The sequence below is a fragment of the Onychomys torridus genome, chromosome 11 (genome assembly GCF_903995425.1).
Source record: "Onychomys torridus chromosome 11, mOncTor1.1, whole genome shotgun sequence".
Classification (NCBI taxonomy): domain Eukaryota; kingdom Metazoa; phylum Chordata; class Mammalia; order Rodentia; family Cricetidae; genus Onychomys; species Onychomys torridus.
The window spans coordinates 74,396,216-74,419,433 of NC_050453.1; the positions used below are offsets into that span (position 1 = coordinate 74,396,216).

The 23,218-nt window shown below is 39.2% G+C and overlaps 1 protein-coding gene across 7 annotated transcripts in view; it reads left to right on the top strand.

The window, feature by feature from the left end:
* R3hdm1 (R3H domain containing 1) overlaps positions 1-23,218 on the top strand; it is a 148,399-nt gene that overhangs the window by 96,100 nt on the left and 29,081 nt on the right. For all 7 annotated transcript variants that reach the window (XM_036201733.1, XM_036201736.1, XM_036201732.1 and 4 more), the window contains 3 exons: positions 1,649-1,945; positions 6,600-6,723; positions 21,807-21,961. In XM_036201733.1, the coding sequence (XP_036057626.1) occupies positions 1,649-1,945; positions 6,600-6,723; positions 21,807-21,961 (576 nt within the window). The remainder of the gene's footprint in view (positions 1-1,648; positions 1,946-6,599; positions 6,724-21,806; positions 21,962-23,218) is intronic.

The window sequence follows — 23,218 nt, forward strand, 5'->3', positions numbered from 1 at the left end:
CAGACAGCTTTCCCTTTGAGTTCATATTTTGTATTCTTTGCCAAGTACTGGTTAGTTACAATTGGTCAGAACCAGTTACTTTAGATGAATTGTAGCCTATATTACAGAGGACTTTATCTGATTTTATTATCAAAGATACTTGACAATTTCTGACTCTAAAATAATACCCTTAATCCAGAATATGTCCTGAATTATAACTGGTAGTGTCTGTAATAGCTCAGGCTCATACTGCAAGGAATTAGCTATGTGAGCCTGAAACATTGTATCTTTTTGAATAGCTCCTTAGAAGTAGCCTCTACATTAAAAAAAACAAAAACAAAAACAAAACCCAAAAAACAATAGCTTCCTTTAAAATGAACTTTGACAGCTTGCTTGTTTTTATTAGGGATATTCTATGTTGGTACCATTAACTATCCCACGTTAAAACTGTCAAATCAGATTATAAACTGTGGCTGAAAAACCGTTCTCAATGCTTTTTGGAAACTGCTCTGTTGAGGATGCTTTCCTTTTGAACTGGGCAACCTTATTTGCCAGATTTCATCTCTGAATGATTTTCTGAAATAACTTTCAGCTTACAGGAAAGAAATATTACTTTTTGTGAATGACTCTTGACAGTGGTATGTACATACATTACCTCTTATAAGAATATTTAGCCATATTACTTTGTAATTTAGAACTATTTTCATGTTTAGAAACCATTTTCATGTGCTGTTAGTCTCTTGCTTCCTGTGAGCGGGTATTCCATTTTGACTATACTGTCGTTTGAGTGACCAATGAGAGCTAATATTTACACTGTCAAATTAGTAACTATATGTCATATGGCCCATAAATCCTAGCCCCTGCCTTGTCTGGATACCACTAGTTGCTTACCAATGATCTAGAAACAGGACACTTTGATTTACAGTCTATTACTGTTTAACTTAAGTGACAGACTGAGAAATACTAAGAATAGAAGTTATTAAAGAAAAGGAATGACTTGTTGGATTTTGATGGTTGGAGATACAGAAAGGCATAGAACCTGAACCCTGTTTTCTAGGAAGAGAAGAGTTATTTAAAAGTAACTCCTTTCAGAAAATATGGATTATATAAGAGTGTTCAATTTTACTTCTGAACCCAAGTCAGCATTGAAAATTCATTAAATACATGTAGTTATGTTTCTATAAACTGAAAAATGCATCCTAATATTTTCTTCATGCTATGATTTCCATTAGGTTTATTTTCTAAATATGTAGTGATAGCATTATAACATACCTTCCCTCCTACATTGGTGTTCTCATTTTCTTGAACCTGTTTTACATACATATGATGTCCATATATAAACTGCTATAGCTTGTTTAAATAAATATATAAAGTATAGGGCATGGAGGATCTAGCTTAGTTTGGTGGAGTACTTGCCTCACATGAGTAGTCTTGGGTTCTGTCATAAGCACAGCACAAATTGGACATTGTAGTTCTCACCTGTAATCCCAGCACTCAAGAAGTAGAGACAAGGAGGACCAGACAAGTCATCTTCAGCTACATGAGTTTGAGGCTAGTCTAGGTTACATGGGATATTCAAATAAAATAATATATGTATATACATATAAAGCAGTATTCATTGGTAAGTTTGGCCCATGAATGAAACTGACTGCCAACTTCTTTTCAACAGGATAACCTTGGCTCTCAGTTCAGCCACATGAGTCTTGCCCGCCAGCCATCAGCTGATGGTTCCGACCCTCATGCTACCATGTTCCAGTCCACTGTGGTTCTTCAGTCTCCACAACAGTCTGGTTACATTGTGACGACAGCACCCCCACATCCTCCTCCACCACCTCTACCACCTCCCCCTCCTCCTTCCCTACCACCTGGGCAGTCAGTCCCCACTGCCAGTTTCTCTGCCTCTGGGCATCCTGTCAGCCAGCCTGTGCTCCAGCAGCAGGGTTATCTTCCTCAGCCCTCACCACAGGTGGGTTGCTTTTCCATGTTCTCTCTCACACAGGAGCCTCTAATTTGGGAATAGTTTGTGAGATAGTATAAGCAAAGCCCATTGTCAAACACTTGGAGAGCAGCCACATGACAGTTACAATCCAGTTAGGTGGCTTAAAGTATGTGTCCTTTGAATTTTCCTCTGGCTCTGAGAAGTGTGTTTTGTTTTCTTTAATTATCTTATGAAAACATTATAAGTGTATGTGTTAGTTAAAGTTACTATTGCAGTAATAAAACATCATCACCAAAAGCAAGTTGGGGAGGAAAGGGTTTATACTTCCACATCATAATCCATCATTGAAAGAAGTCAGAGCAGGAATTCAAAACAAGGCAAAAACCTGGAGGCAAGAGCTGATGACGAGGTCATGGAGGGGTGCTATTAACTGGCTTTTTCATCATGGCCTGCTCAGTCTGCTTTCTTTAGAAGCCAAAACTCCTTGCCCTGGGCACCACCCACAGTATGCTGGGCCCTTTTCCTATCAATTACTAATTAAGAAAATGCCCTACATCTGGATGTTATACAGGCATTTTCTCAATTGAGGTTCCCTCTTTTCAGATGACTCCTGTGTGAAGTTGACATAAAACTAGCCAGTACAGTATAAAAGAACTAGAGAGTCTATATAACAGCATTTCAAGGCCCGACCAGGTTGCATAGAAGTATAATCATCATGTCAACTTTTCAGTTCAGAAAAAAAAATCTCGTCACTTCTATCCTAATTTTTCTGAGTATGTTTTGCAGTTCTCTTTGCAGTGGGGGAGTGAATTCAAGATAGGGTTGCTGTGGGATGTTCTGTATGTCAAATGTGTTGCTATGATTGGTTAAAATAATAAAGTGCTCACTGGCCAGTAGCCAGGCAGGAAGGATAGGGTAGGCGGGACAAGGAGGAGGAGAATTGTGGGAAGCGGAAGGCTGGGTAGAGAGACCTGCCAGCCGTCACCATGACAAGAAAGATGTAAGGTACTGGAAAGCCACGAGCCACATGGCAACTTATAGACTAACAGAAATGGGTTAATTTAAGATAGAAGAAGTAGATAACAAGAAGCCTGCCACAGCCATACAGTTTGTAAACAATATACGTTTCTGTATGTTTACTTGGTTGGGTTTGAGCATCTATGGGCCTGGCGAGTAAGAGAGATTTGTCCTGACTGTGGGACAGGCAGAAAAACTCTAACTACACAGGGTTTTTCTGTGTAGCCCTGGCTGTCCTGGAACTTGCTCTGTAGACCAGGCTGGCCTTGACCTCAGAGATCTGCCTGCCTGTGCTTCGCAAGTGCTGGGATTACAAGTGTGCACCACCACTATGTCTAGCTGTTTTGCCATTTTCGTTAGATAGATATTACACATTTTACTAAGTATACTTGAAGCATTCAATGTTTTAGTTGTTTTTATAAATAGGATTGTTTTTAAATTTTTGTGTTTTCTTTGTTCATAATAAAGAAATTGGAACATATTTTTCTCACACCCTGTGGATTCCCTCCCTCCCTCCCTCCCCTGTTATTTAGCTATCTCCTCTGAATTGAAACTTTCCCTTTTGGTGGGAGGAAGGAAGCTCATACACTCAGAAAACTTGTCAAGAAGTTCCTAAAACTGAGAAGACTTACAAGGGCCTCCCTGATGGTAACAATAACACTTGCTGAGGGAGGAGCCTCTCCAAGGAGGCCTGTGGTTGTTCAGGGAGTTCAAGTAATAATGGTTTTCGTGACTTGTCACCCATGCTGCAGTAGGATTTTCAGTGGTGCAAATCACTTTTAGTTATCCAGCAAACTCCTTGGATTCACTAAGCTAGATGTGGGTGAACTCAATATTTGGTCTGTGGGTGCCTTCTGGGGTGTCTGTCTGTCTGGGGTGAATAGGCATTTGTTCACATCTCCCTAAGGGGAAAGAATCACTCAACACCTTCTTATGGATACTCATTTTCATAGTATAATTTAATTTATTGGTTGCTGTTGTTTTGCTGGATTGGTTTTTTTTTGTTTGTTTGTTTGTTTTAGTTTTTGCAGGTTAATTTGTTTTGAGTTTGCCTTTCCTTAAAGAGCCATTTTTAATCCAACCACTGATTTACACTTAGTTGGGAAACACCGTATCATTAAGCTATACCAGCCTTCCTATGCCTTTTTATTGAGTTATTACAATGAAGATTTTGGTTTTATAGCTGCTTAGAATTGTGTATGTGACAGATCATTTCTTTCCAATGCCTTTTTTTTTTTCCCTCACTGCTACTAAACTAGGTAAGGTTAGTTTAAAAGAAACTTATATTGGGTATAATGGCACATTGCTTTAATGGCAGCACTCAGGAGGCAGAGGCAGATGGATCTCTGTGAATTCCAAGCAAGCCTGCTTGCTCTATGTACAGAGTTCCCTGGCCAACCACAGCTATATTGTGAGACTCTATCTCAAAACATTGAAGAAAAAGAAGTGTGTAATATCTGAGCATACTGTCTAGGAGCATTCCTTGGGTATATGCCCAAGAGTGGTATGGGTGGGTCTTGAGGTAGATCAATGCCCAATTTTCTGAGAAACCACCATACTGATTTCCACAGTAGTTTTACAAGTTTGCACTCCCACCAACAGTGGAGGAATGTTCCCCTTGCTTTGCATCCTCTCCAACATAGACTATCACTAGTGTTTTTGATCATAGCCATTCTGACGGGTATAAGGTGATATCTCAGAGTAATTTTGATTTGCATTTCTCTGATGACTAAGGATGTTGAGGATTTCCTTAAATGTCTTTCAGCCATTTGAGATTCTTCTTTTGAGAATTCTGTTTAGCTCTGTAGCCCCCCCCCCCACCTTTTTTTAAAATTTATTTATTATTATGTATATCGTGTTCTGCCTGCATGCCAGAAGAGGCACCGGATCTCATTACAGATGGTTGTAAGCCACCATGTGGTTACTGGGAACTGAACTCCGGACCTCTGGAAGAGCAGCCAGTGCTCTTAACCACTGAGCCATCTTTCCAGGCCCCTGTAGCCCCTTTTTTAAATTGGATGTAAAGTATTTTGATGACTAGTTTCTTGAGTTCTTTATATACTTTGAAGATCTGTTCTTTGTCAGATGCCCCACAGACACTTACTCTGTACACTTTAACCAGTTGTGAATCTCCAAAATGGTCTCTGTTGCAAAGAGTCTTCTTTGATGAGGGCTTAAGAGCTACATTTATCTGTGAATATAAGGGCCACTAGAGTCAGCTAAAAATAATTATTTTAGGAAATGTCAGTCATGGGTTCTTCCTAGGGTCTTGTAACCTATCCAAATATAGGTAGTTGGCTAGATTTACTGTACCAAGCATGGACTCCCTCCTACTGAGTGGGCATTAAGTCTAATTAGATATTTGCTGGTACTCCCAATATAAAAGTACTGCTGTTGCACCATTGGGGATATTTTTTCAGGCTGTCACTGTTGTGATTTGTAGGGTTTACAGGTGGCTAGGCTATGGATTACTTTCTTCTATTGGCAGCTTGCTTAGCACCTTTGAATACTATGAGAGCTAGTCCCCAGGAAGGGGGTTTCCAGATGAGTTCCAACTCAGTTTTTCCAAGTCCTGTGTCTGAAGTAGATGGTGTCCTTAGCAGTGAGGTCTTGTCTTCAAGGTCTGGTTGTCTTCAAGGCAACCAAGGACAATGCTAGTTTTCAGTAGTTTTTCAGCAAAGCAATGAAGTTAGATTTTCCTGCCTGGCCCAGTCAGGACAAATCTCTCACCCTCCAGTCCCACAGTCGCTCAGACCCAACCAAGAAAGCACACAGAAACTTACATTGTTTAGAAACTGTATGGCCGCCGCAGGCTGCTTGTTACCCACTTCTTCTCTCTTAAATTAACCCATTTCTGTTAGTCTATACTTTGCCACATGGCGTGTGGCTTACCAGTGTCTTTACATGTTGCTTCTCATGGCGGCGGTAGGCGGTGTCTCTCCAGCTTTCTCCATCCCAGAATCCTCTTCTCTCTTGTCCCACCTATCCTTCCTGTCTGGCCCCTGGCCAATCAGAACTCTATTTACACAGAGTGACATCCACATGTCCCGCCTATCCTTCCTGCCTGGCCCCTGGCCAATCAGAGCTCTATTTACACAGAGTGACATCCACATGTCCCGCCTATCCTTCCTGCCTGGCCACTGGCCAATCAGAGCTCTATTTACACAGAGTGACATCCACAGCAGAGCAGACTTCATTTTATAAAAGAGAAGTGTGAAACAAATAAGAGTACCATCTCCATGTGATTAGTGGTCGCAGTGGTAAACGTCCTTTGTTCTGTTTGGTTTGGTTTGGGGAAGTTGTTTCGTTTTTTTGGTTGGTTTGGTTGGTTTGGTTTGGTTATTCGTGACAAGGTCTCCTGGCTGGCTGGCCTGAAAGTCACTATGCAGACCAGGCTGGCCTCGAACTCACAGAGGTCTGCCTGCCTCTGCCTCCCAAGTGCTAGAATTAAAGGTGTTTGCTACCATGCCCAGAGGAGGCTATCCTTTTAGAAGATATCTTAGATCTGTACTTCATTTATTTAAATATAGTTTAAATTTAAAAATTCAGTTGGTTTGCAGAGGGTTGGTACTATAATTACTGCTCATTGCATTCTGTTATGCCTCAAGGAAAAATTAGTTTTCCAAGTAAAACTAATTTCTGTCCTCAATGCTTGTGATTGTAGATGCCGGCCTGTTACTGTGCTCCAGGCCACTGTCACTCCAGCCAGCCTCAGTACCGCCCTGTCCCTTCTGTCCATTACAGTTCACATCTAAACCAGCCACTGCCACAGCCTGCACAGCAGACAGGTGAGTCCAGTTCTGATCCCAGAATTGTCAGTTACGGACGTTACTGTTTCCTAATATACTTCAGTCTTCACATTAAGATATTACCATGCTCAGTCTTTGAAGATCTCAGATATATGCGTGGATATGCATATAAAGGAGTGGGAAAATCTTACATTTCTCCAGAAATCTACATAGATTTGTTTGATAAAAGGATGAGAGCATAATAGGAAATTTCTGCATGTCCAAGAGTCTTGTGAGTAGCTATTGGATCCTTGCTGCTGTGTTAGTAGAAGCCCTCTTTGCATCCTATTAATTACCCAAATAGAAATGGTAGAGAGACAATATGGCCTCCGTACAACTTACCAGAATCAAAGAAAAAAGCCTGCTGAATTTTATTCATTTGAATTTTAGCTAAAGAATGACACTTTAATTTCAAAGGTGCCTGTTTGATAAACTGTGTTCTTACATGTATTTCTGTCTCATTTTCAGTTTGATAATTTCTTAGTGAAAAAGAAACAAATACAATCTAATACTAAACATACTTAAAAAAATTTAAACTAAATCTTCTTTCCTTTTTGCCGTTTTCTTGAAGAATTTATTGAATTGAACCCCAATCTCATTTTTAAATACTATCCTTAGGAGCTGAGTGATAACTTAGCAGACAGAGTGATTACTTGGCAAACTTGAGCACCTGAGTTTGGTCTCCAGGGCCTATATAACAACGGGCACAGTGTTATACTTGTAGTACAGCACTGACAAGGTAGAAACAGGTGGATTTCTGGGACTTGATTCCCAGCCAACCTGGCCTAATTGGTGTATTTAGAGCTAGTGAGAGACCTGTTTCATGAAAACAAGGTGGACAGCTCTTGAGGAACCATACCCAATGACGAACTCTGGTACACACATGTGCACTCATACATGCAATTCCACAGACATATAGAAAGCTGTCATAACTGATTCTAATGAACTCACTTCTGTTTCCACCCCAGTTGTTTCTTGCTACAAATATTTAGTAAGGTGTTTAGCTAAAACCTTGTGTTACATAACTTGAAGAATTGAAGTTAGAATTGAAGTTACTGATTTTTATGGAGCATTTTGAGCTATTTTTCATTGTGGAGGTAGAGCTTATGTGCAGAGGCATTTCAGTTCTACCTGCACAGAGGAGTCTTCAGTACTGTCGGCTTACTCTTGAGAGGTATTTCTGGCCTGGCCTTCCAATAAAGTACTCTTGTTGGTTCTTGTGCTGGCACATTTACCAATTTCTGTTATAATAAGTCATAATTACACAACTCTACAGCCAATCTTTCATGTGCTTAACCTGTTACACCTGGAAGTTTTCTTGTTCTTAGTATGCAGGCTCTTCTCTTTTTTGTGTGGACTAGTCCTTACATTGTGTGTACAGCATATCTTCTTTTCTAAAGGATTTTGAACATCATCTGTGCTCCCTAAGCTACAGTTTGTTCTGTTTCAAATGTGACTCCTTTCAATGTCAGATTTTCCTGAAGCCTAATAATATAACCCATTTCAAAAAATAAACAGTATATAATCTAAATTCAAAAGACATCAAAAGTTGTTCCTAGCTGGCGAGATGGCTCAGTGGGTAAAGGTGCTTGACAGTCTGAATCTGATGCACTTAACTTACGTAAAGGTAGATAGGGAAAGAACCAGCTCCACAAAGTTGTCTCTGGCTTCCACACATGTGTTGTGAGACACATAATATAACCTCTCCCTCTCTTTACACATATGTACCCATCTTATACTAATAAATTAATAACTCTTTTGTGTGTGTGGCTTTTCAAGATAGGGTTTTTCTGTGTAGCTTTGGTGCCTTTTCTGGAACTCACTCTGTAGCCCAGGCTGGCCTCGAATTCACAGAGATCTGCCTGGCTCTGCCTCCTAAGTGCTGAGATTAAAGATGTTTGTCACCACCACCCGTAAATTATAACTTTTTAAAAAATGTTTTTAAAACTGTTCATCCTGAAGTCAGATGTGGTGGTGCACATTTTTAATCCTATCACTTAGGAGGCAGATGCAGGTAGATCTCTGTGAGTTCCAGGACAGCCAGTACTACACAGGGAAACCCTATCTCGAAAAACAAACAACCAAAAATTTGTTCGTCTTTGGGAACATTGATCATAATATTGCTCATTTAACATCACATACACAGTTGTTTTCCAATATAGATGATACTCTATTTGCGACCAGTGACATATGCCTCTAATCTAAGCATTCTGTAGGCTAAGGAGGAGGACCACAGGGTTATGGTACACTTGAGTTACATAGCATCACCTGTGTCAAAAATTAAAACAAAAATAATAGGAAAGAAAGCATTTTTCTGTGATTTCTGGGCCTGAAAGTAAATTGACTTCTTATATTATTTGTCTTTTTTTTTTTTAAATCTTCCAAAATTCCAACATCTGGTTTGTTTTTAATTATGTTTTTTTTTTCTCCTGTGGTTCTGGTAATGGGACTCAGGGCTTTGCCTGTGCTAGGCAGGCATTTGCTGCTTAGCAACATCCCTACCTGTGATGGTTCAATAATTTTATAAAAAGTAAATTGAGTGTTGGAGAGATGGCTTAGAGATCAAGAGCACTTGCTGCTCTTGCAGAGGACCCAGATTCTTTTATACTAATTCAGTCTCATTTGCTCAGGGTGGGCCTTGAACTCCTGATTCCTCCTCTCAAGTGCTGGGATTAGTGTATGCCACCACTGCCTGGCCTCTATGGTTAATTAGTGGCTAGCTCTGCTCTCTGACCTTCAGGCAAGCTTTCTTTGTCAGAGCACAAACAAAATATCACACAACAGTTGGTTAAGGTGAAAGAGAACAGAAAGTAAACCAGACTGCATGTAGCCAGCACAGGTGCAGAAAAGGACATCCTGTCCTTCCATAGTTTCTGATACTGACATCTGGGTATCAGCATAATAAGTCATTGTGTTGAAAGCCCATTCTTTCCTTTATTTTCTGCATTATCCTAGTCACTTCCAGCTTGATTTAATTATGTCTCATTCTGTTTGAAGAATAAAAGGGAAATCCTCAAAAATTCTTACCTGAAAATGTTTAGCAACCGGAATCAGAGACATGTTGGTAATTATATTGGCCTCTTCATAGATCTGGTGAAAATTTGAACTCTTTTTAACAAAGCTATAATTTTTTTTTGTTTTTGTTTTTGTTTTTCGAGACAGAGTTTTACTGTGTGGCCTTGGCTATCCTGAAACTCACTCTGTAGACCAGACTGATCTCCATCTCAAAGAGATCCACTTGCCTCTGCCTCCAGAGTGCTGGGATTAAAGGCATGTGCCACCACATCTTGCTCAAAGTTGTAATTTTGGTTTGTTTGTGTTTGTTTGTTTTTTGAGACAGGGTTTCTCTGTGTAGCTTTGGAACCTGTCCTGGAACTCACTTTGTAGACCAGGCTGGCCTGGAACTCACAGAGATCCGCTTTCCTCTGCCTCCCGAGTGCTGGGATCAAAGGCATGCGCCACCACCGCCCAGCATCCAAGTTGTAATCTTACAAGTGTGGCGTGCTAACTTTTTATTCCTTGGCTTTATTTCTGAATCCTAATAGAAGAACAAAGAACTAAAAGATAAGACAATTTCTGTTTCAATTATTTTGTTCTGTTTACTGATTTCTGCCCCTATTTTCCTATGTAAACATAGTTTCTGTCTTTTCTTTCAATACATTTTCTTCTTTCCTTATATTTTTTTTACCATTGCAACTGATTAAAATGTAAACTTTACCACTTACTTTGTGAGTCTTGGCAACCATGTTTAAAGAACATTTCCCCTAAATTAACAAACTCAACTTAGTCAAACCAGCACTTAGAAGGCAGAGGCAGGTGGATGTCTGTGAGTTGGAGACCAGCCTGGTCTACAAAGTGAATTCCAGGACAGCCAGGACTGTTACACAGAAATACCCTGGGGCGTGGGGCATTCTTCTGAGACTACATAGAGCATGGACAATATAAATAATGGGTTTACTGCTATTTTCCTCTTTGTGGAATAAATATCAGGAAATTCTTTTTAGATAAAATGTTTCAGTGTTCTAACCATTTGTGTGTCAGTGTATTGACTCCTTGAGAATAAAATTCCATATAGTGTGGGGCCCCAGCTAGAGCAGTATTAGCATAGGGGAGTCAATGTTCTTGGCTTCTGTTGTGAATACTGTGGTCATTCCAAATAAGATTGAATCAGCACATGTCACCAGACACTGATGGAAGTCCTGAAATTCATGAAGCTTCCCAGACAATACGGTGTATAATGTGCAAGAACAGCAAACTGTTAATCAGAATCCTAATGGCCTATGGTCTTCATGTATGTCTGTGCATTACATCATACAATGCCCAAAGAGGCCAGTAGAGGGTGCTGAGTCCGCTGGGACTGGAGTTACAGTCAGTTGTGAACCCTCAGTGGAGGCTGGGACGTGACCATAGGCCCTCTGAAAGAGGTGCTCTTAACTAAGCCATCTCTCCAGCCCCCACAGTCATCTTTTAACTAGTGCTAGTTGTGTTAGTTATAAAGCCTGGGGCTTTCAGTTTGCTCATTTACAGAATTAGGGTGTGTTTATTGTATTGTCTAGCCTCTGTAGACTCAAAAATTGGAAGATTCAGTGTTTCTTTTGAGTCATTTCTGGTTTAGAATGGTGAATATGAGTGGGGCAGTGGTGGCACATACCTTTAATCCTAGGAGGAGGAGGAGGAGGCAAGCGGATCCCTGTGAATTCAAGACTAGCCTGATCTATAGAGCTAGTAGGAGAACAGCCAGGTTTAGGCAGAGAAACCTTGTCTTGAAAAAACTAAAAAGGAAAAAAAAAAAATCAGAACTGATTTAAAATAGCTTAGTGTCTTACTGTTACTAACTGCTGTTGCAAAAAAATAAATATTGTCAAACAAAAAAAAGCATCTATTTCAAAAGATCTGTAATTTGCCAATTGGGATACTACAAATTTATTATTTTGACCCTTAGCTTAAAGAGTACACCTTGGATATTGTACAGTATAATGCACATACTATGAGAAATTCAAAAAATGGACCCACAGATAGTGACTGTAACAGATTTCAGGTCCTGGCTTTATGATACGTAGCTGCTTTCATTAGGACTCTTGAAAAGTTTGCAGCTTCACCATATGTGTTTACTATTTTACAATCATTGGCCTTGTCCTGAGCTGTTGGATTCGGGGCCGTAGCACTGTCTGAGAGGTGTGCATTTCTCACAGTGAACCGGTCTCTTTTTCAGCTGCTTCCTGGCTTCCTTTTACTCAGGGTTTTACTTCTTTTTGCTTTTTGCTTTTTTTTTTTTTTAAGTGCTCTATTAAGGTACTAATATTTGTTTATATTTTCCTTTAATTGTAATTGCCTTTTAATTTTGCATCATACTCAGAAATAGGGGTTTGAATTTAAATGACAGCCTTGGCTTCATAATAATTTTTCTTTAAAAAATACAAAAAACTCAAAAAAGCTATTGCTGTCATTTCTTTTCCAAAGCATAGTTAGATGGCAGATTTGGTTTGGTTTGCAGCTTATCTAATAAAGTTTAATGTACTAAACTTCCCAAACTCACTAGTAAACGTCAAATTTGTCTCTTTCCCTCTTGTTATACAAATTTTTAGGGGCATAATTATTAAAACATGGACCAAGTGAACCAAAGATACCTACATGTATTTTAAGTTGCTTAGGCCCATACTAAGATACGTAATTCAATTTTCCCCAAAACTCATGCCTGTGAGAAACAAAATAATTCTCTGAAAGTGAATCAGATTTTAGTTTTATAGCCAGCTGGTAAATTCAAATATCATTGAGCTATATCCTCAGTCTTAATTTTTCAAGTAACTCAGAACCATGTGATTACATATTAAGGTTTGTTACCAGCAGACTGATAGCATAATGGTGAGCCATACTGTATAAGGAACACTTTAGACTGTGCGGGTTATAGACAGCATTGCAGGTCCCAGACCTGAAAGTGCCTGGGGATTGAGGGGAGCTGTGAATATAACTTGGCAGGATGCTTGTATAGCATGCATGAAGCCCTGGGTTCCCTCTCCATCACCACATACACTGCATGGTGTATATGGTATCTTAATCCCAGTATTTAGGAGGTAGAGGCAAGAATATCAAGGTCATTTTTCTCCATTAAGAAATTTTCTACTCCACATGCTATCCACAGACCCCCTCTCCGTCCTCCTCCCCCCCCCCTCCCAGCCCTCTTTCCCAAGCCACCCCACATCCCCACATCCCCCAAATTGAGGTCTCCCATGGGGAGTCAGCAGAGCCCAGCACACTGAGCCTAGGCAGGTCCAAGCCCCTTCCCACTGCACCAAGGCTGTGTAAGGTGTCACACCAGAGTTTGAAGCCAGCCTGGGATAATTAAAATGTGTCTCAAACCAAATAATGAAAATAAATAAAGGTAACTAGAATGTGAAAAACTAGGAAGAATCTACACTGTTAGGTGAATAGAAGCAAATCAGACTAATAAGAGATTCGGTTAACCATACAGGACTGTAAGAACAAAACTGATTGTCTCTATTGACAATTTTTGACCCATATAATAGGACCTATATAATTGTCCTAGGTGGTAGCCCTGATTTTACTTAGTTTTGTTGTTGTTGTTAATTCTGTAGCATTTCTTAGTTTTGCATGAGCTGCATAAATTCAGAAATTGTATAATAAGTACAAGTCCACCTATTTCCCTCCCCTCTCCATTAAATCTGCTGCCACTGAAATATGGAGCAAATGTATTTGGTAAGTACTTACAGGTTTCCTTGGGTTGTCTAGGATAGTTATTTAGATAACTAAGAGCTGTAACATCTGTGCTTGAGTTTTGCTGGCCTTTGTATTGAATTGAAGCATGATAGTAGAAAGATTAGCAACTGTGTCTCTTCCCAAGTACAAGTGAGAATTGGCTTTGATTGAATTTGGCCTGAATACCAAATAGAGGTATTTGGTATTTTCATAGTGCTTCTTTTATACACGTCTAATCTGGAAAAAGGTGTTAATACTGGTAAGGAAAATACATTTAGATTTCTGGTGGTGATTATGTTGTTGAAGCCTTTCTTCAATTTGTCTCACTATCTTGATTATGGCTAATCTGTTTTAAAGGATGCTTTCCATTAACACAAATTCTAGGTCCGATCACCTATAATAAAGTAAATCTAGCTTGTTAGTACTTTTCTGCTGAGCACTGTTTCCTTCTTACTTTGTTGAAATGAGAGAGAGTTAAACATAGAGTGTTCTTTGTAATCTTCCAGGTCATGCTTGAGCCATCAAAACTTGTTGATGCTTTCCTCAGAAAGCCTTGGCCGTAGTGCAGTCCTTTACAAAGAACAGTAGTGGTAGAAACACCCATATTAAGCCAGGTGGTGGTGGCACACGCCTTTAATCTCAGCACTTGGGAAGCAGAAGCAGGTGGATCTCTGTGAGTTCGAGGCCAGCCTGGTCTACAGAGCGAGTTCCAGGACAGGCTCCAAACTACACAGAGAAACCCTGTCTCAAAAAACCAAAAAAGAAAAAAGAAAGAAAGAAAGAAACATCTATATTGGTAACTGGATATTAGTCAATTCTGTTTGGAGTCACTCACTATTGGAGTTGCTTTCTCACCAGATTGACAAATTCCTATAAAAGATACCTTGCTTTTCTCTAACTTTCTCATTATTTCTAAATAAGTCACAGAAATTTTTTTTAATTTTTAAAAATTTCTCATATACTGGAACTACTTTTGATAAAGAACAATATGTTGTACTGGGGGTCTAGTACATTGATTGTGTCAGGATACTAGAAATGCTCTCAGCATTTTTTTTTAACCCAATGGTACTTTTCTTTCTCTAGGTATCCACATGGTAGTTTTCAGACTATTTTTAAAATTACTGAAACTATGTACCCTTTCCTCACGTCTCAGATAAGGAATTTGAACCACAGAGTGAACCATAGGTGACACTCCTAATAAACCAAGCTTGGTGCTATAGAACTGCTTTGTTTAAACAAAAGTTCAGAGAAAATTTCAAGCAGTTTGAATACTTTTTCAAGAATATGAATTTTATTCAACATATGCACCTAAAGTGAGGCATGTATATCCTTAATGGTCTAGTATCATGGGGTACTAAGTGATTAATAACAAAAATTCTTATCTGTGTTTGAAATACAGTATTATGCCCCCCCCCCCCCCCGTGTTTTTAGTGTTTTCCATGTTTCTGACTTTCTTTATGATTTATATACACTTTGGCCAACAGTTCCACAGTTATTTTGCATTTTGGAAAGTCCAATAATCTTTTAGTATCCTGCTCTTTAGAAAATACAATACAAATTACATACTTGTTACCTATTTCCTGGGTTTTACAATTATTGGAATGAAGGATCACACATTTCATTATGATTTCAAAAATAAAGTCACATATCTACCCTAATAGCATTGAAATTTCCCTCCTGATTATTAGTATTATAGAGGATAATATGTTAAATGATGGTCTTAGTTGTGATGGTCTTAGAAAGGTTCTGTTGTAAAGATTCCTGATGTCTCTTCCCAGTGTGGTTCAAGCTGGTATGCTTTTCTGCCTTGCTGCTAAAGTGAATGGAAGCAATTCTGTTGGTGGTGGGAAGTCACTGCTTCAAACAACCCAGAGACAGGAAGCAGAGCGGCCCCCTGCACGTGAGCTGTCCTAGTTAAAGCAGGTGCCCCACTGAGCAGTTCTGACCTTGTGGAGAAGACAGCCAGCATCTGTGAAAATCTCCTATAGGCTCATGCAGAATATAACAGCAGAGTTCTTTCCAGCCAAAGCAGCCTCAAGCAGCACCTCAAATCTGAATCCTTAAGAGGGCGACTGTCAGCCGGGCCGTGGTGGTGCACGCCTTTAATCCCAGCACTCGGGAGACAGAGGCAGGCCAATTTCTGTGAGTTCGAGGCCAGCCTGGTCTACCAAGTGAGTTCCAGGAAAGGTGCAAAACTACACAGAGAAACCCTGTCTCGAAAAACCAAAAACAACAACAAAAAAAGCGTGACTGTAGATTACAGGAAAGCACTGAGGACTGGGGACACAGAGCTGCATACAGCCTGGGATCCACTGTCCTCTGGGCTTCCTCTCCCTTCCTAATTGTTTTCTACTGAGAAATCCAGTCTGATGAGAAGGCAGAAATATAGCTCTGAAAAATGCAGGTCCCAAACCATGCTACCTCGGATTATGGGGAAAACAGTGAGGACAGCGTGAGCTTGACTCCATCAGTGTAGCTGCTTGCTGGACTGACTGCTTACTCTGATTTCTGTTTTTCATAATTATGCTTGGTTTCACAAATACGCTTTAATTCAAATGAACAGTTAGTTGGCTGGCTGGTTCACTTCATTTATAATTCTGTTTTCTTGCCAGGCATGGTGGCACATGCCTTTAATCCCAATACTTGGCAGGAGACAAAGACAGGCAGAGGCCATATTTGTCTCTGTTATGAATTCCATCCAGCCAGGTAGAGCCTCATAGTCTCTATCTCAAAAGAAAAAAAATAATTAAAAAAATAAACAAAAATGAACTCTAGATTTCCTACAAGTAAACTTACCTAGAAACTTAGGTGTTAAACTAGAGTAGATGTCTTCTCTAAGCAGAATTCTCAGAAAATCAAAGATCTCAGTCCTACTTACTTTAGTATTTCTGTGGTACTCATTCCACTTTAGCACATGTCCTTGGGGAAGGTAGATCTTACATGCAGATCCCAGCTATATACACTGACGGGCTTGTGACCTTGGACCAAGGTAGGAAACTGTGTGCCTGTGTTTCCTCACCTGAAAAGGAGGATAGTTGTGTCTCTGAAATAATGGTGTCTGTGAATGTGGAATGAGGTACTTCATGTGCCCAGAGCAGTGCTGACATGTGATAAGTGTATGAGTATCAGCTTTGGATACCTTTGAAGCAGTGAGACATCTCATATTTTAAATGAAAAGGCATAGGAGTTTTGGGCTGAATCTTACTACATGCTCTCCTCCTTAAAGTGTGTTAGAGATCAACTAAGTTATTTTCTTATCCTTTTATTATTACACTTAAGGTCTAAGTGTTTTGTTGCATGTCGTATTGTGTTTTGTTTTGTTTTGAGACCAGGTCTCACTGTATCACTTTGGCCAACCTAGAACTCACTCTCTAGATGAGTAAGGCTGGTCTCAGACTCACTAAGATCTGTCTGCCTCTGCCTCTTGGGTGCTGGGATCAAAGACATGTACCACTAAACCTGGCTTAGTCATATTGTAAGAAATGTATTTAGTGGTGGAGAGATGGTTCAGTGATTAAGAGCACTTCCAGAGAATCTGGGTTTGGTTCCCAGCACTCACATGGAAGCTCACAATCAACTGTACATTTCAGTTCCAGCAGCCCTGATGCCCCCTCTTCTGACTTCCTTGGGTACTTCATGTACATGGTGCACAGAACAGTCAGCAAAACATCCATACACATAAAACAAATAAATCTCAGAAAAAATTCATTTTAAAATAAGTAAATATCATTTTTTAGTTTCAAAAAAAAAAAATTATTTAAACACTCCCTTCCCACCGCTTTGTAAAATCTCCCTTAATCTGATTTAGAAGCATTAAAGAAAAGGCAAGGTTAACCACACAAAGAACAGTAAGTAGTGATTATAGATGAATGTTTTCCAAGTTTTTTTTCCTTAATATTCTACTATGAGTGTCTTTTATCATCACCTGATTATCCCATTTGTTTCAGAAATGTTAAAATAATTCTTTCAAATTTTGCATATTAGATACAAATTGAAAAAGTTTCAGTCTTCCTAATCAATTCATTACCTCATGGTTAATTATGTGAAATTTGTGTCTCAGCTGTTGGATAGTTTCCTAACAGAAGTTTAATGTACTAGTGAACCACAAATTTCAGACTTGATGGGATTTATAAGTGAAGGTGACTGAATATGCTTCACTTCATAAACTAATGTTACATTAAAACTTAAACTGTTGCCATCAGAAAACATTCACTAAAATGGTTTGTGAGAAACTGGCCTTTCGGCACATAGTAATCCTGTGGATTTGTGTAGGAGAATGTTTTGTTTCTGCCCTAAAATGTATTTTCCCCTTTATTTTAAGTATACATGCTGAGTGTCTACATTTTAGCTGAGTGATGGTTCATATTAATTGCTTTATTTTGACAGGGCAATGGTAGGTGTTAAAATTTCTTTCTTTACTCTTAAATGGTATTATCTTTTTTTGGGGGGGGGGGGGGGGGGTAACAGTATACACAGACCATGAAAGGAAGAATTAGCAAGAACAAGTTTATGTTACCAGTTGTTTTGAGAGATGTTCTATAAGGCAGGGGACAGAATTGGCATATGAGAGCATCTTAAGGAAAAAAGGCATTGTCTTTTAAAGGGCCTATCTTTTTTTTTTAAAGATTTATTTATTATGTATACAGAAGAGGAGCCAGATCTCATTGCAGATGGTTGTGAACCACCATGTGGGTGCTGGGAATTGAACTCAGGACATCTGGAAGAGCATTCAGTGCTCTTAACCTCTGAGCCATCTCTCCAGGCTTCCCCCCCCCCCTTTTTTTTTTCTGGAGCTGAGAACCAAACCCAGGGCCTTGCGCTTGCTAGACAAGCGCTCTACCACTGAGCTAAATCCCCAACCCCCATTCTTATTTTTTTTTATAAATCCACTGTTGGTCATGGATGCATTCACTGTTTATGCTGCTTGTGAATGAAGTATTAATGTACAAATGTAGACTCATGAGTCAATGGGGTAAATGGATTAATTCATTTCTATCCAAAGGTAGTGTGGTCCACAGCACAGCCATACCATCCTGTTCACACTGGTTCTTGTGTGACCTCAGAAAGAGAAGTGTGAAGCTCAAACTTGATTACCAACTTGACTGGATAGAGAAGCACCTAGGAAGTTTGTGAAGTGTTCCCACCTTCCTCTTTTCTCTCTCAACCTCTGTGTGTGCCTGTGAGGGTCTTTCCAGATACGATTAAGTGGGAAAGACCTAGCCTGTATGTGGGTGCACCATCCCAAAGTCTAGGGGTAGAAAGGAAGAGGGGTGAGGGAGCAGAAAGCCTGCTAACACAGGCATTCTTTTTCTTTGCTCCTTGGCCACTGATGTGAGCTGCTCTGCTCTACCTTCCCTCCATGATGGACTGAAATGTCTGAAACCATGAGCCAAATAAACCCTCCCTCCTCAAGACAAAAGTGCAACTCAGAAAACTGGCCCCACTCATACAGTGTTTCTTCACTGGGATTCTCTTCTACCTTTATTGTGGGCTATTCAGTCCACACACTGTATCTAATTATTACAGACCACTTTCTGTTCATCAGACAGGAATTTTCCCCTTTATTCCAGCCTTTTTTTTTTAATTTTTTGTTGGAATATTTTTTTTTCTTTAAGCCAAATCACAGGCATTGAGTACCATACCAGTAAGAATTCTTCTCTCACTTTCACAAGACTGTTCATTCTCCAGTTCCATGGTTTTATTGTCTCAATGTCATCATTTCTTAAAGATGGTCTCATTCTCATCATTCATGTCACCTGTTGGCAAGTACAATACACGTTCTCCTCTGTAAATGGACATGCTGGGTCAGGTGTTTTAGATTTGCTGTTACCATTATCTTTAAACCTTAGTGATACTAATTTTATATATCTGTATATGACAATTAGTAAAAATGGAAATGGGAATTTAGTGACGCAGATTCTGTAATGTACTATCCAAGTGATCCTGTATTAAACCCTGTGATGTGGTCTCTGTAGATCGTCAGTTGAAAACTTCTGTATCAGTGTATTTTCATAAGAGAGTTTTAGGAAAGATGCCACTAAGACAGGTCTCCAAAACTTGACAAGTATATATAAGGCTTTTTTGTTTTGTTTTGTTTAAAGAACCACGTTTGCAGGCAGTGGTGGCACACACCTTTAATTCCAGCACCCGGGAGGCAGAGGCGGGCGGATCTCTGTGAGTTTGAGGCCAGCCTGGTCTCCAAAGAGAGTTCCAGGAAAGGCACAAAGCTACACAGGGAAACCCTGTCTCAAAAAACTTAAAAAAAAAAAAAAAAAAAAAAGTACCACATTTGTAGCCTGGCTTTCCCCCATACACACTCTTTTTCCCCCTTAAATAGACAACCTTTGATCTTTTTTAATAACCTGTAAGAATAACATTCAGACTATAAGTTTAATTTAGTGGTTCATTCATTACTTAGCATGTGAGAGGTCATGTGTTTGATTCTCCAGCACTACTCTAAAAACCAAAAAGTTAGTGTGTATAATGGTTGCTATTTATTGAGGAAATATGACTAGTTTTATAGTATATTTAGTTTTAAATACTTACAAAGTTCAATTATATCACAGTGAATTCTGCCAAGGAAGGTGCGTGGTGTGTGTACGTTTTGAAAAGTGGCATGTCAGACATAATGTTTCCTGTTTTTGTTCTTGTCTTAATTTTTTAAGGACAAAAATGTGTCAGTGTATTTGTGTTGATAGTGCTTACAGTTTATAAATTTGAAGTGTTTATTACTTGATGAACTGAAGATAGGATGGAATGTTGTTAGGCCAAAATGTTTTTTTGCTCTCTTCTTCAGTCCATGTCCAAACTTAAGCAGTATAGGAAATGCACGAGAGAGGAAACAGTAGACAACATATTATCAGTCTCTTTCTTACAGAAAAGAATCTAGAATATGCATTTTAATCAACAGCTTTGATGCCCCTGTTTAGATTCAATGCCTGAGGTTTTGGTTACTTCCTCTCACTTTAGAAATAAAGATGAAAATTAAGTTATTTAACAGTATATGGTGCAGTCAGAGACACAGTCTCACCAGCCTTTGCCTGCTGACATTTGCATGGGCAGCACTGGTGTTTTTTGTAAAAAAAACTTTTGTCAGTGCCCTGACGCTAAATAATGACTTGTTTTCAATCCGTTTCTTTTTTCTTTTCTTTTTTTTAAAATGAAAGCATTTTTGATAATGTTTAGAAATCTTTCTTTACACTAATTGGTATTCACTAAAGAATGTTCTTAAACTCGGGAAACAAAATAAAATTGATATTCAGGGCTGGAGAGGTGGCTCAGAGGTTAAGAGCATTGACTGCTCTTCTGAAGGTCCTAAGTTCGATTCCCAGCAACCACATGGTGGCTCACAACCATCTGTAATGAAATCTGGAGCCCTCGTTTGTATACATAATAAATAAACAAACAAACAAACAAACAAACAAACAAATAAATAAATCTTTTGAAAAATTGCTATTCAAAGCATACTCATTGGTGCAGTTTTTTTGGTTTTTTTTTTTTTTTTTTTTTAGCTGAGGATCGAACACCCAGGGCCTTGCGCTTCCTAGGCAAGCGCTCTACCACTGAGTTAAGTCCCAACACTGCAGATTCTTGTAAGTAAGAAGTTTACTTCCTAAAAGTAAACATGCTCTTACCACTTACGTTACCAATCGAATTTAATTAGTGATCTTCTTAGTGATCTGCTCTCTGTCACATGAAATCAGCAATACAGGAAGAAAATGATCCTTCAAAAGAACTAAATGGCTCCGTTTACTGTATGTTTCTGACATATTCCTAAAGAGATTCATGTCTTGTGTGGTTTGGTTTTGTTTGTTTGTTTTTTTGTTGTTGTTGTTGTACTACTTAAAAAAAAAATTAAAACCATTCTAAAAGCCTGTCCCTTACACATGCATAGTCTTTTTGTTTCCTAGCAGGGCCACTGATGACATGTGACTTATATAGGTGCATAGGTACACATCCATTCCATCTTTAATATTCTGCTCTTGTCACATGAAGTTCTTAGTTTTCTTTAAGGGAGTGGTACCTATTTACCTCCTAGATGGTGCTCTAACAGATCATGTAGGCATCATGATCCCCAGAAACTCATTGTCATTAAGCATTGTGATACAAACTAATTAGTGCTTGTTCTTTGTTAGCCAGGACTGTGACCCATAGAAGAAATATTTACACATATTTTGTTTGACTAGATTTGGGGGGAGGATTGAATTTTATTTCATAGTAAACCTCATAACTCTTACAATAGGTTTGGAGATTTGCTGATGAAGTAAAATTCTGATACTTTGAGTCATACAGAGCCTGCTTAAAATACAGAAATACACTATTACTTACAATAAACTCAGAACAAGATTTAACTCATTTTACTATTACAGGTTATCAAGTTATGCCCAACCAGCAGCAAAACTACCAAGGAATAGTTGGAGTTCAGTCACCCCAGAGTCAGAGCCTTGTGGGAGGCCATCCAAACAGCACTGGAACTCATATCCAAGGAATGGTCATCCCCTACCCTTCAGTGCCATCATATCAGGTATGTTTTCTCTCACCTGTTTTAGGGATAGGTGATTTCAGATCAGCTGAATCTATAGCTATGGCAAAGCCATATAATCCTATAATCCTACCACTTGAAAGGCTGATACAGAAAGATTGTAGGTGTAAAGCCAGTTAGGGCTTGTAAAGAAAGCTCCATGACAGCCTGGCTATCCAGAGGGTCCTTGCTTCAAAGAAATAAAGTAAAAAGCATGACTACAATATATTCTGTTCTTTTGTGTCTGCTTGTTTTTAGTTTTTGGTTTTGGTTTGAATTTTTGAGACAGTCTTATTACTGCACCCTAGGCCAGCTTGGAGTTCATTATGCAGCCTGAGCTGGACTCAAGCTTATGGTTCTCCACAGGCATGTGCCATCACACTGTTCCTTTAGTGGTAGGGAAATGCTTTGTAAGACAGAGCATTATCATCCCAAGACTTTTGTTAGTAATATCAACTTCATTTGCCCTCACTTTCTTACTTTAGTAACACTTAAACTATTGGAACCATATTGATAACGCCTGTAAGTTTTGCCTGGTACTGTGTTTCCAATTGTACAGCTGTCTATGCAAGTGTTCTTCTGCATTGTCCACTTCCCTAGAAAGCCAGGGCTACTTAGTGACACCTTGTCTCAAACAAACAAGCTCCATGACATTTTTATTTTAAGTCAAGGAGTTTGTTTTGTAGATCTAGAACAGAAAGATTATTGTTTTCCATATAAACAGATTTCTTAACTGTGGGTATTTTTTGTTTGTTTGTTTTTTGTTTGTTTGTTTGTTTTTCCAGAGCTGAGGACCAACCCAGAGCAAGCGCTCTACCACTGAGCTAAATCCCCAGCGCCCCCCCCCCCCCCCCTTTTTTTTTAAAGACAGGATTTGTCTTTAGCCCTGACTGTCCTGGAATTTGATCTGTAGACTAGGCCAGCCTCAAACTCACAGATGCTAAAGCTGGGATTAAAGACATGCACCACATTTGACCTAAACATATCTTTATTATGATGTGACATTTTCAAAAATTTGCTTTAGAGAGTGCTTTAGTTTAATTTCTGTTGCAGTGATAAACACTAAGACCAAAAGCAACTTGGAGAGAAAAGGGTTTGTTTCATCTTATAGCTTAATAGGCTGCTTATCAGAGAAGGAACTCCAGCAGAGTAGGAACTTAAAGTAGAAATCATGGAGGGATGCTGCCTTCTAACTTCCTCCTGGCCTAACTTACATTCGTATCTGTCTTAAACAGTCCAGACCCACCTGCCCACAGTGGA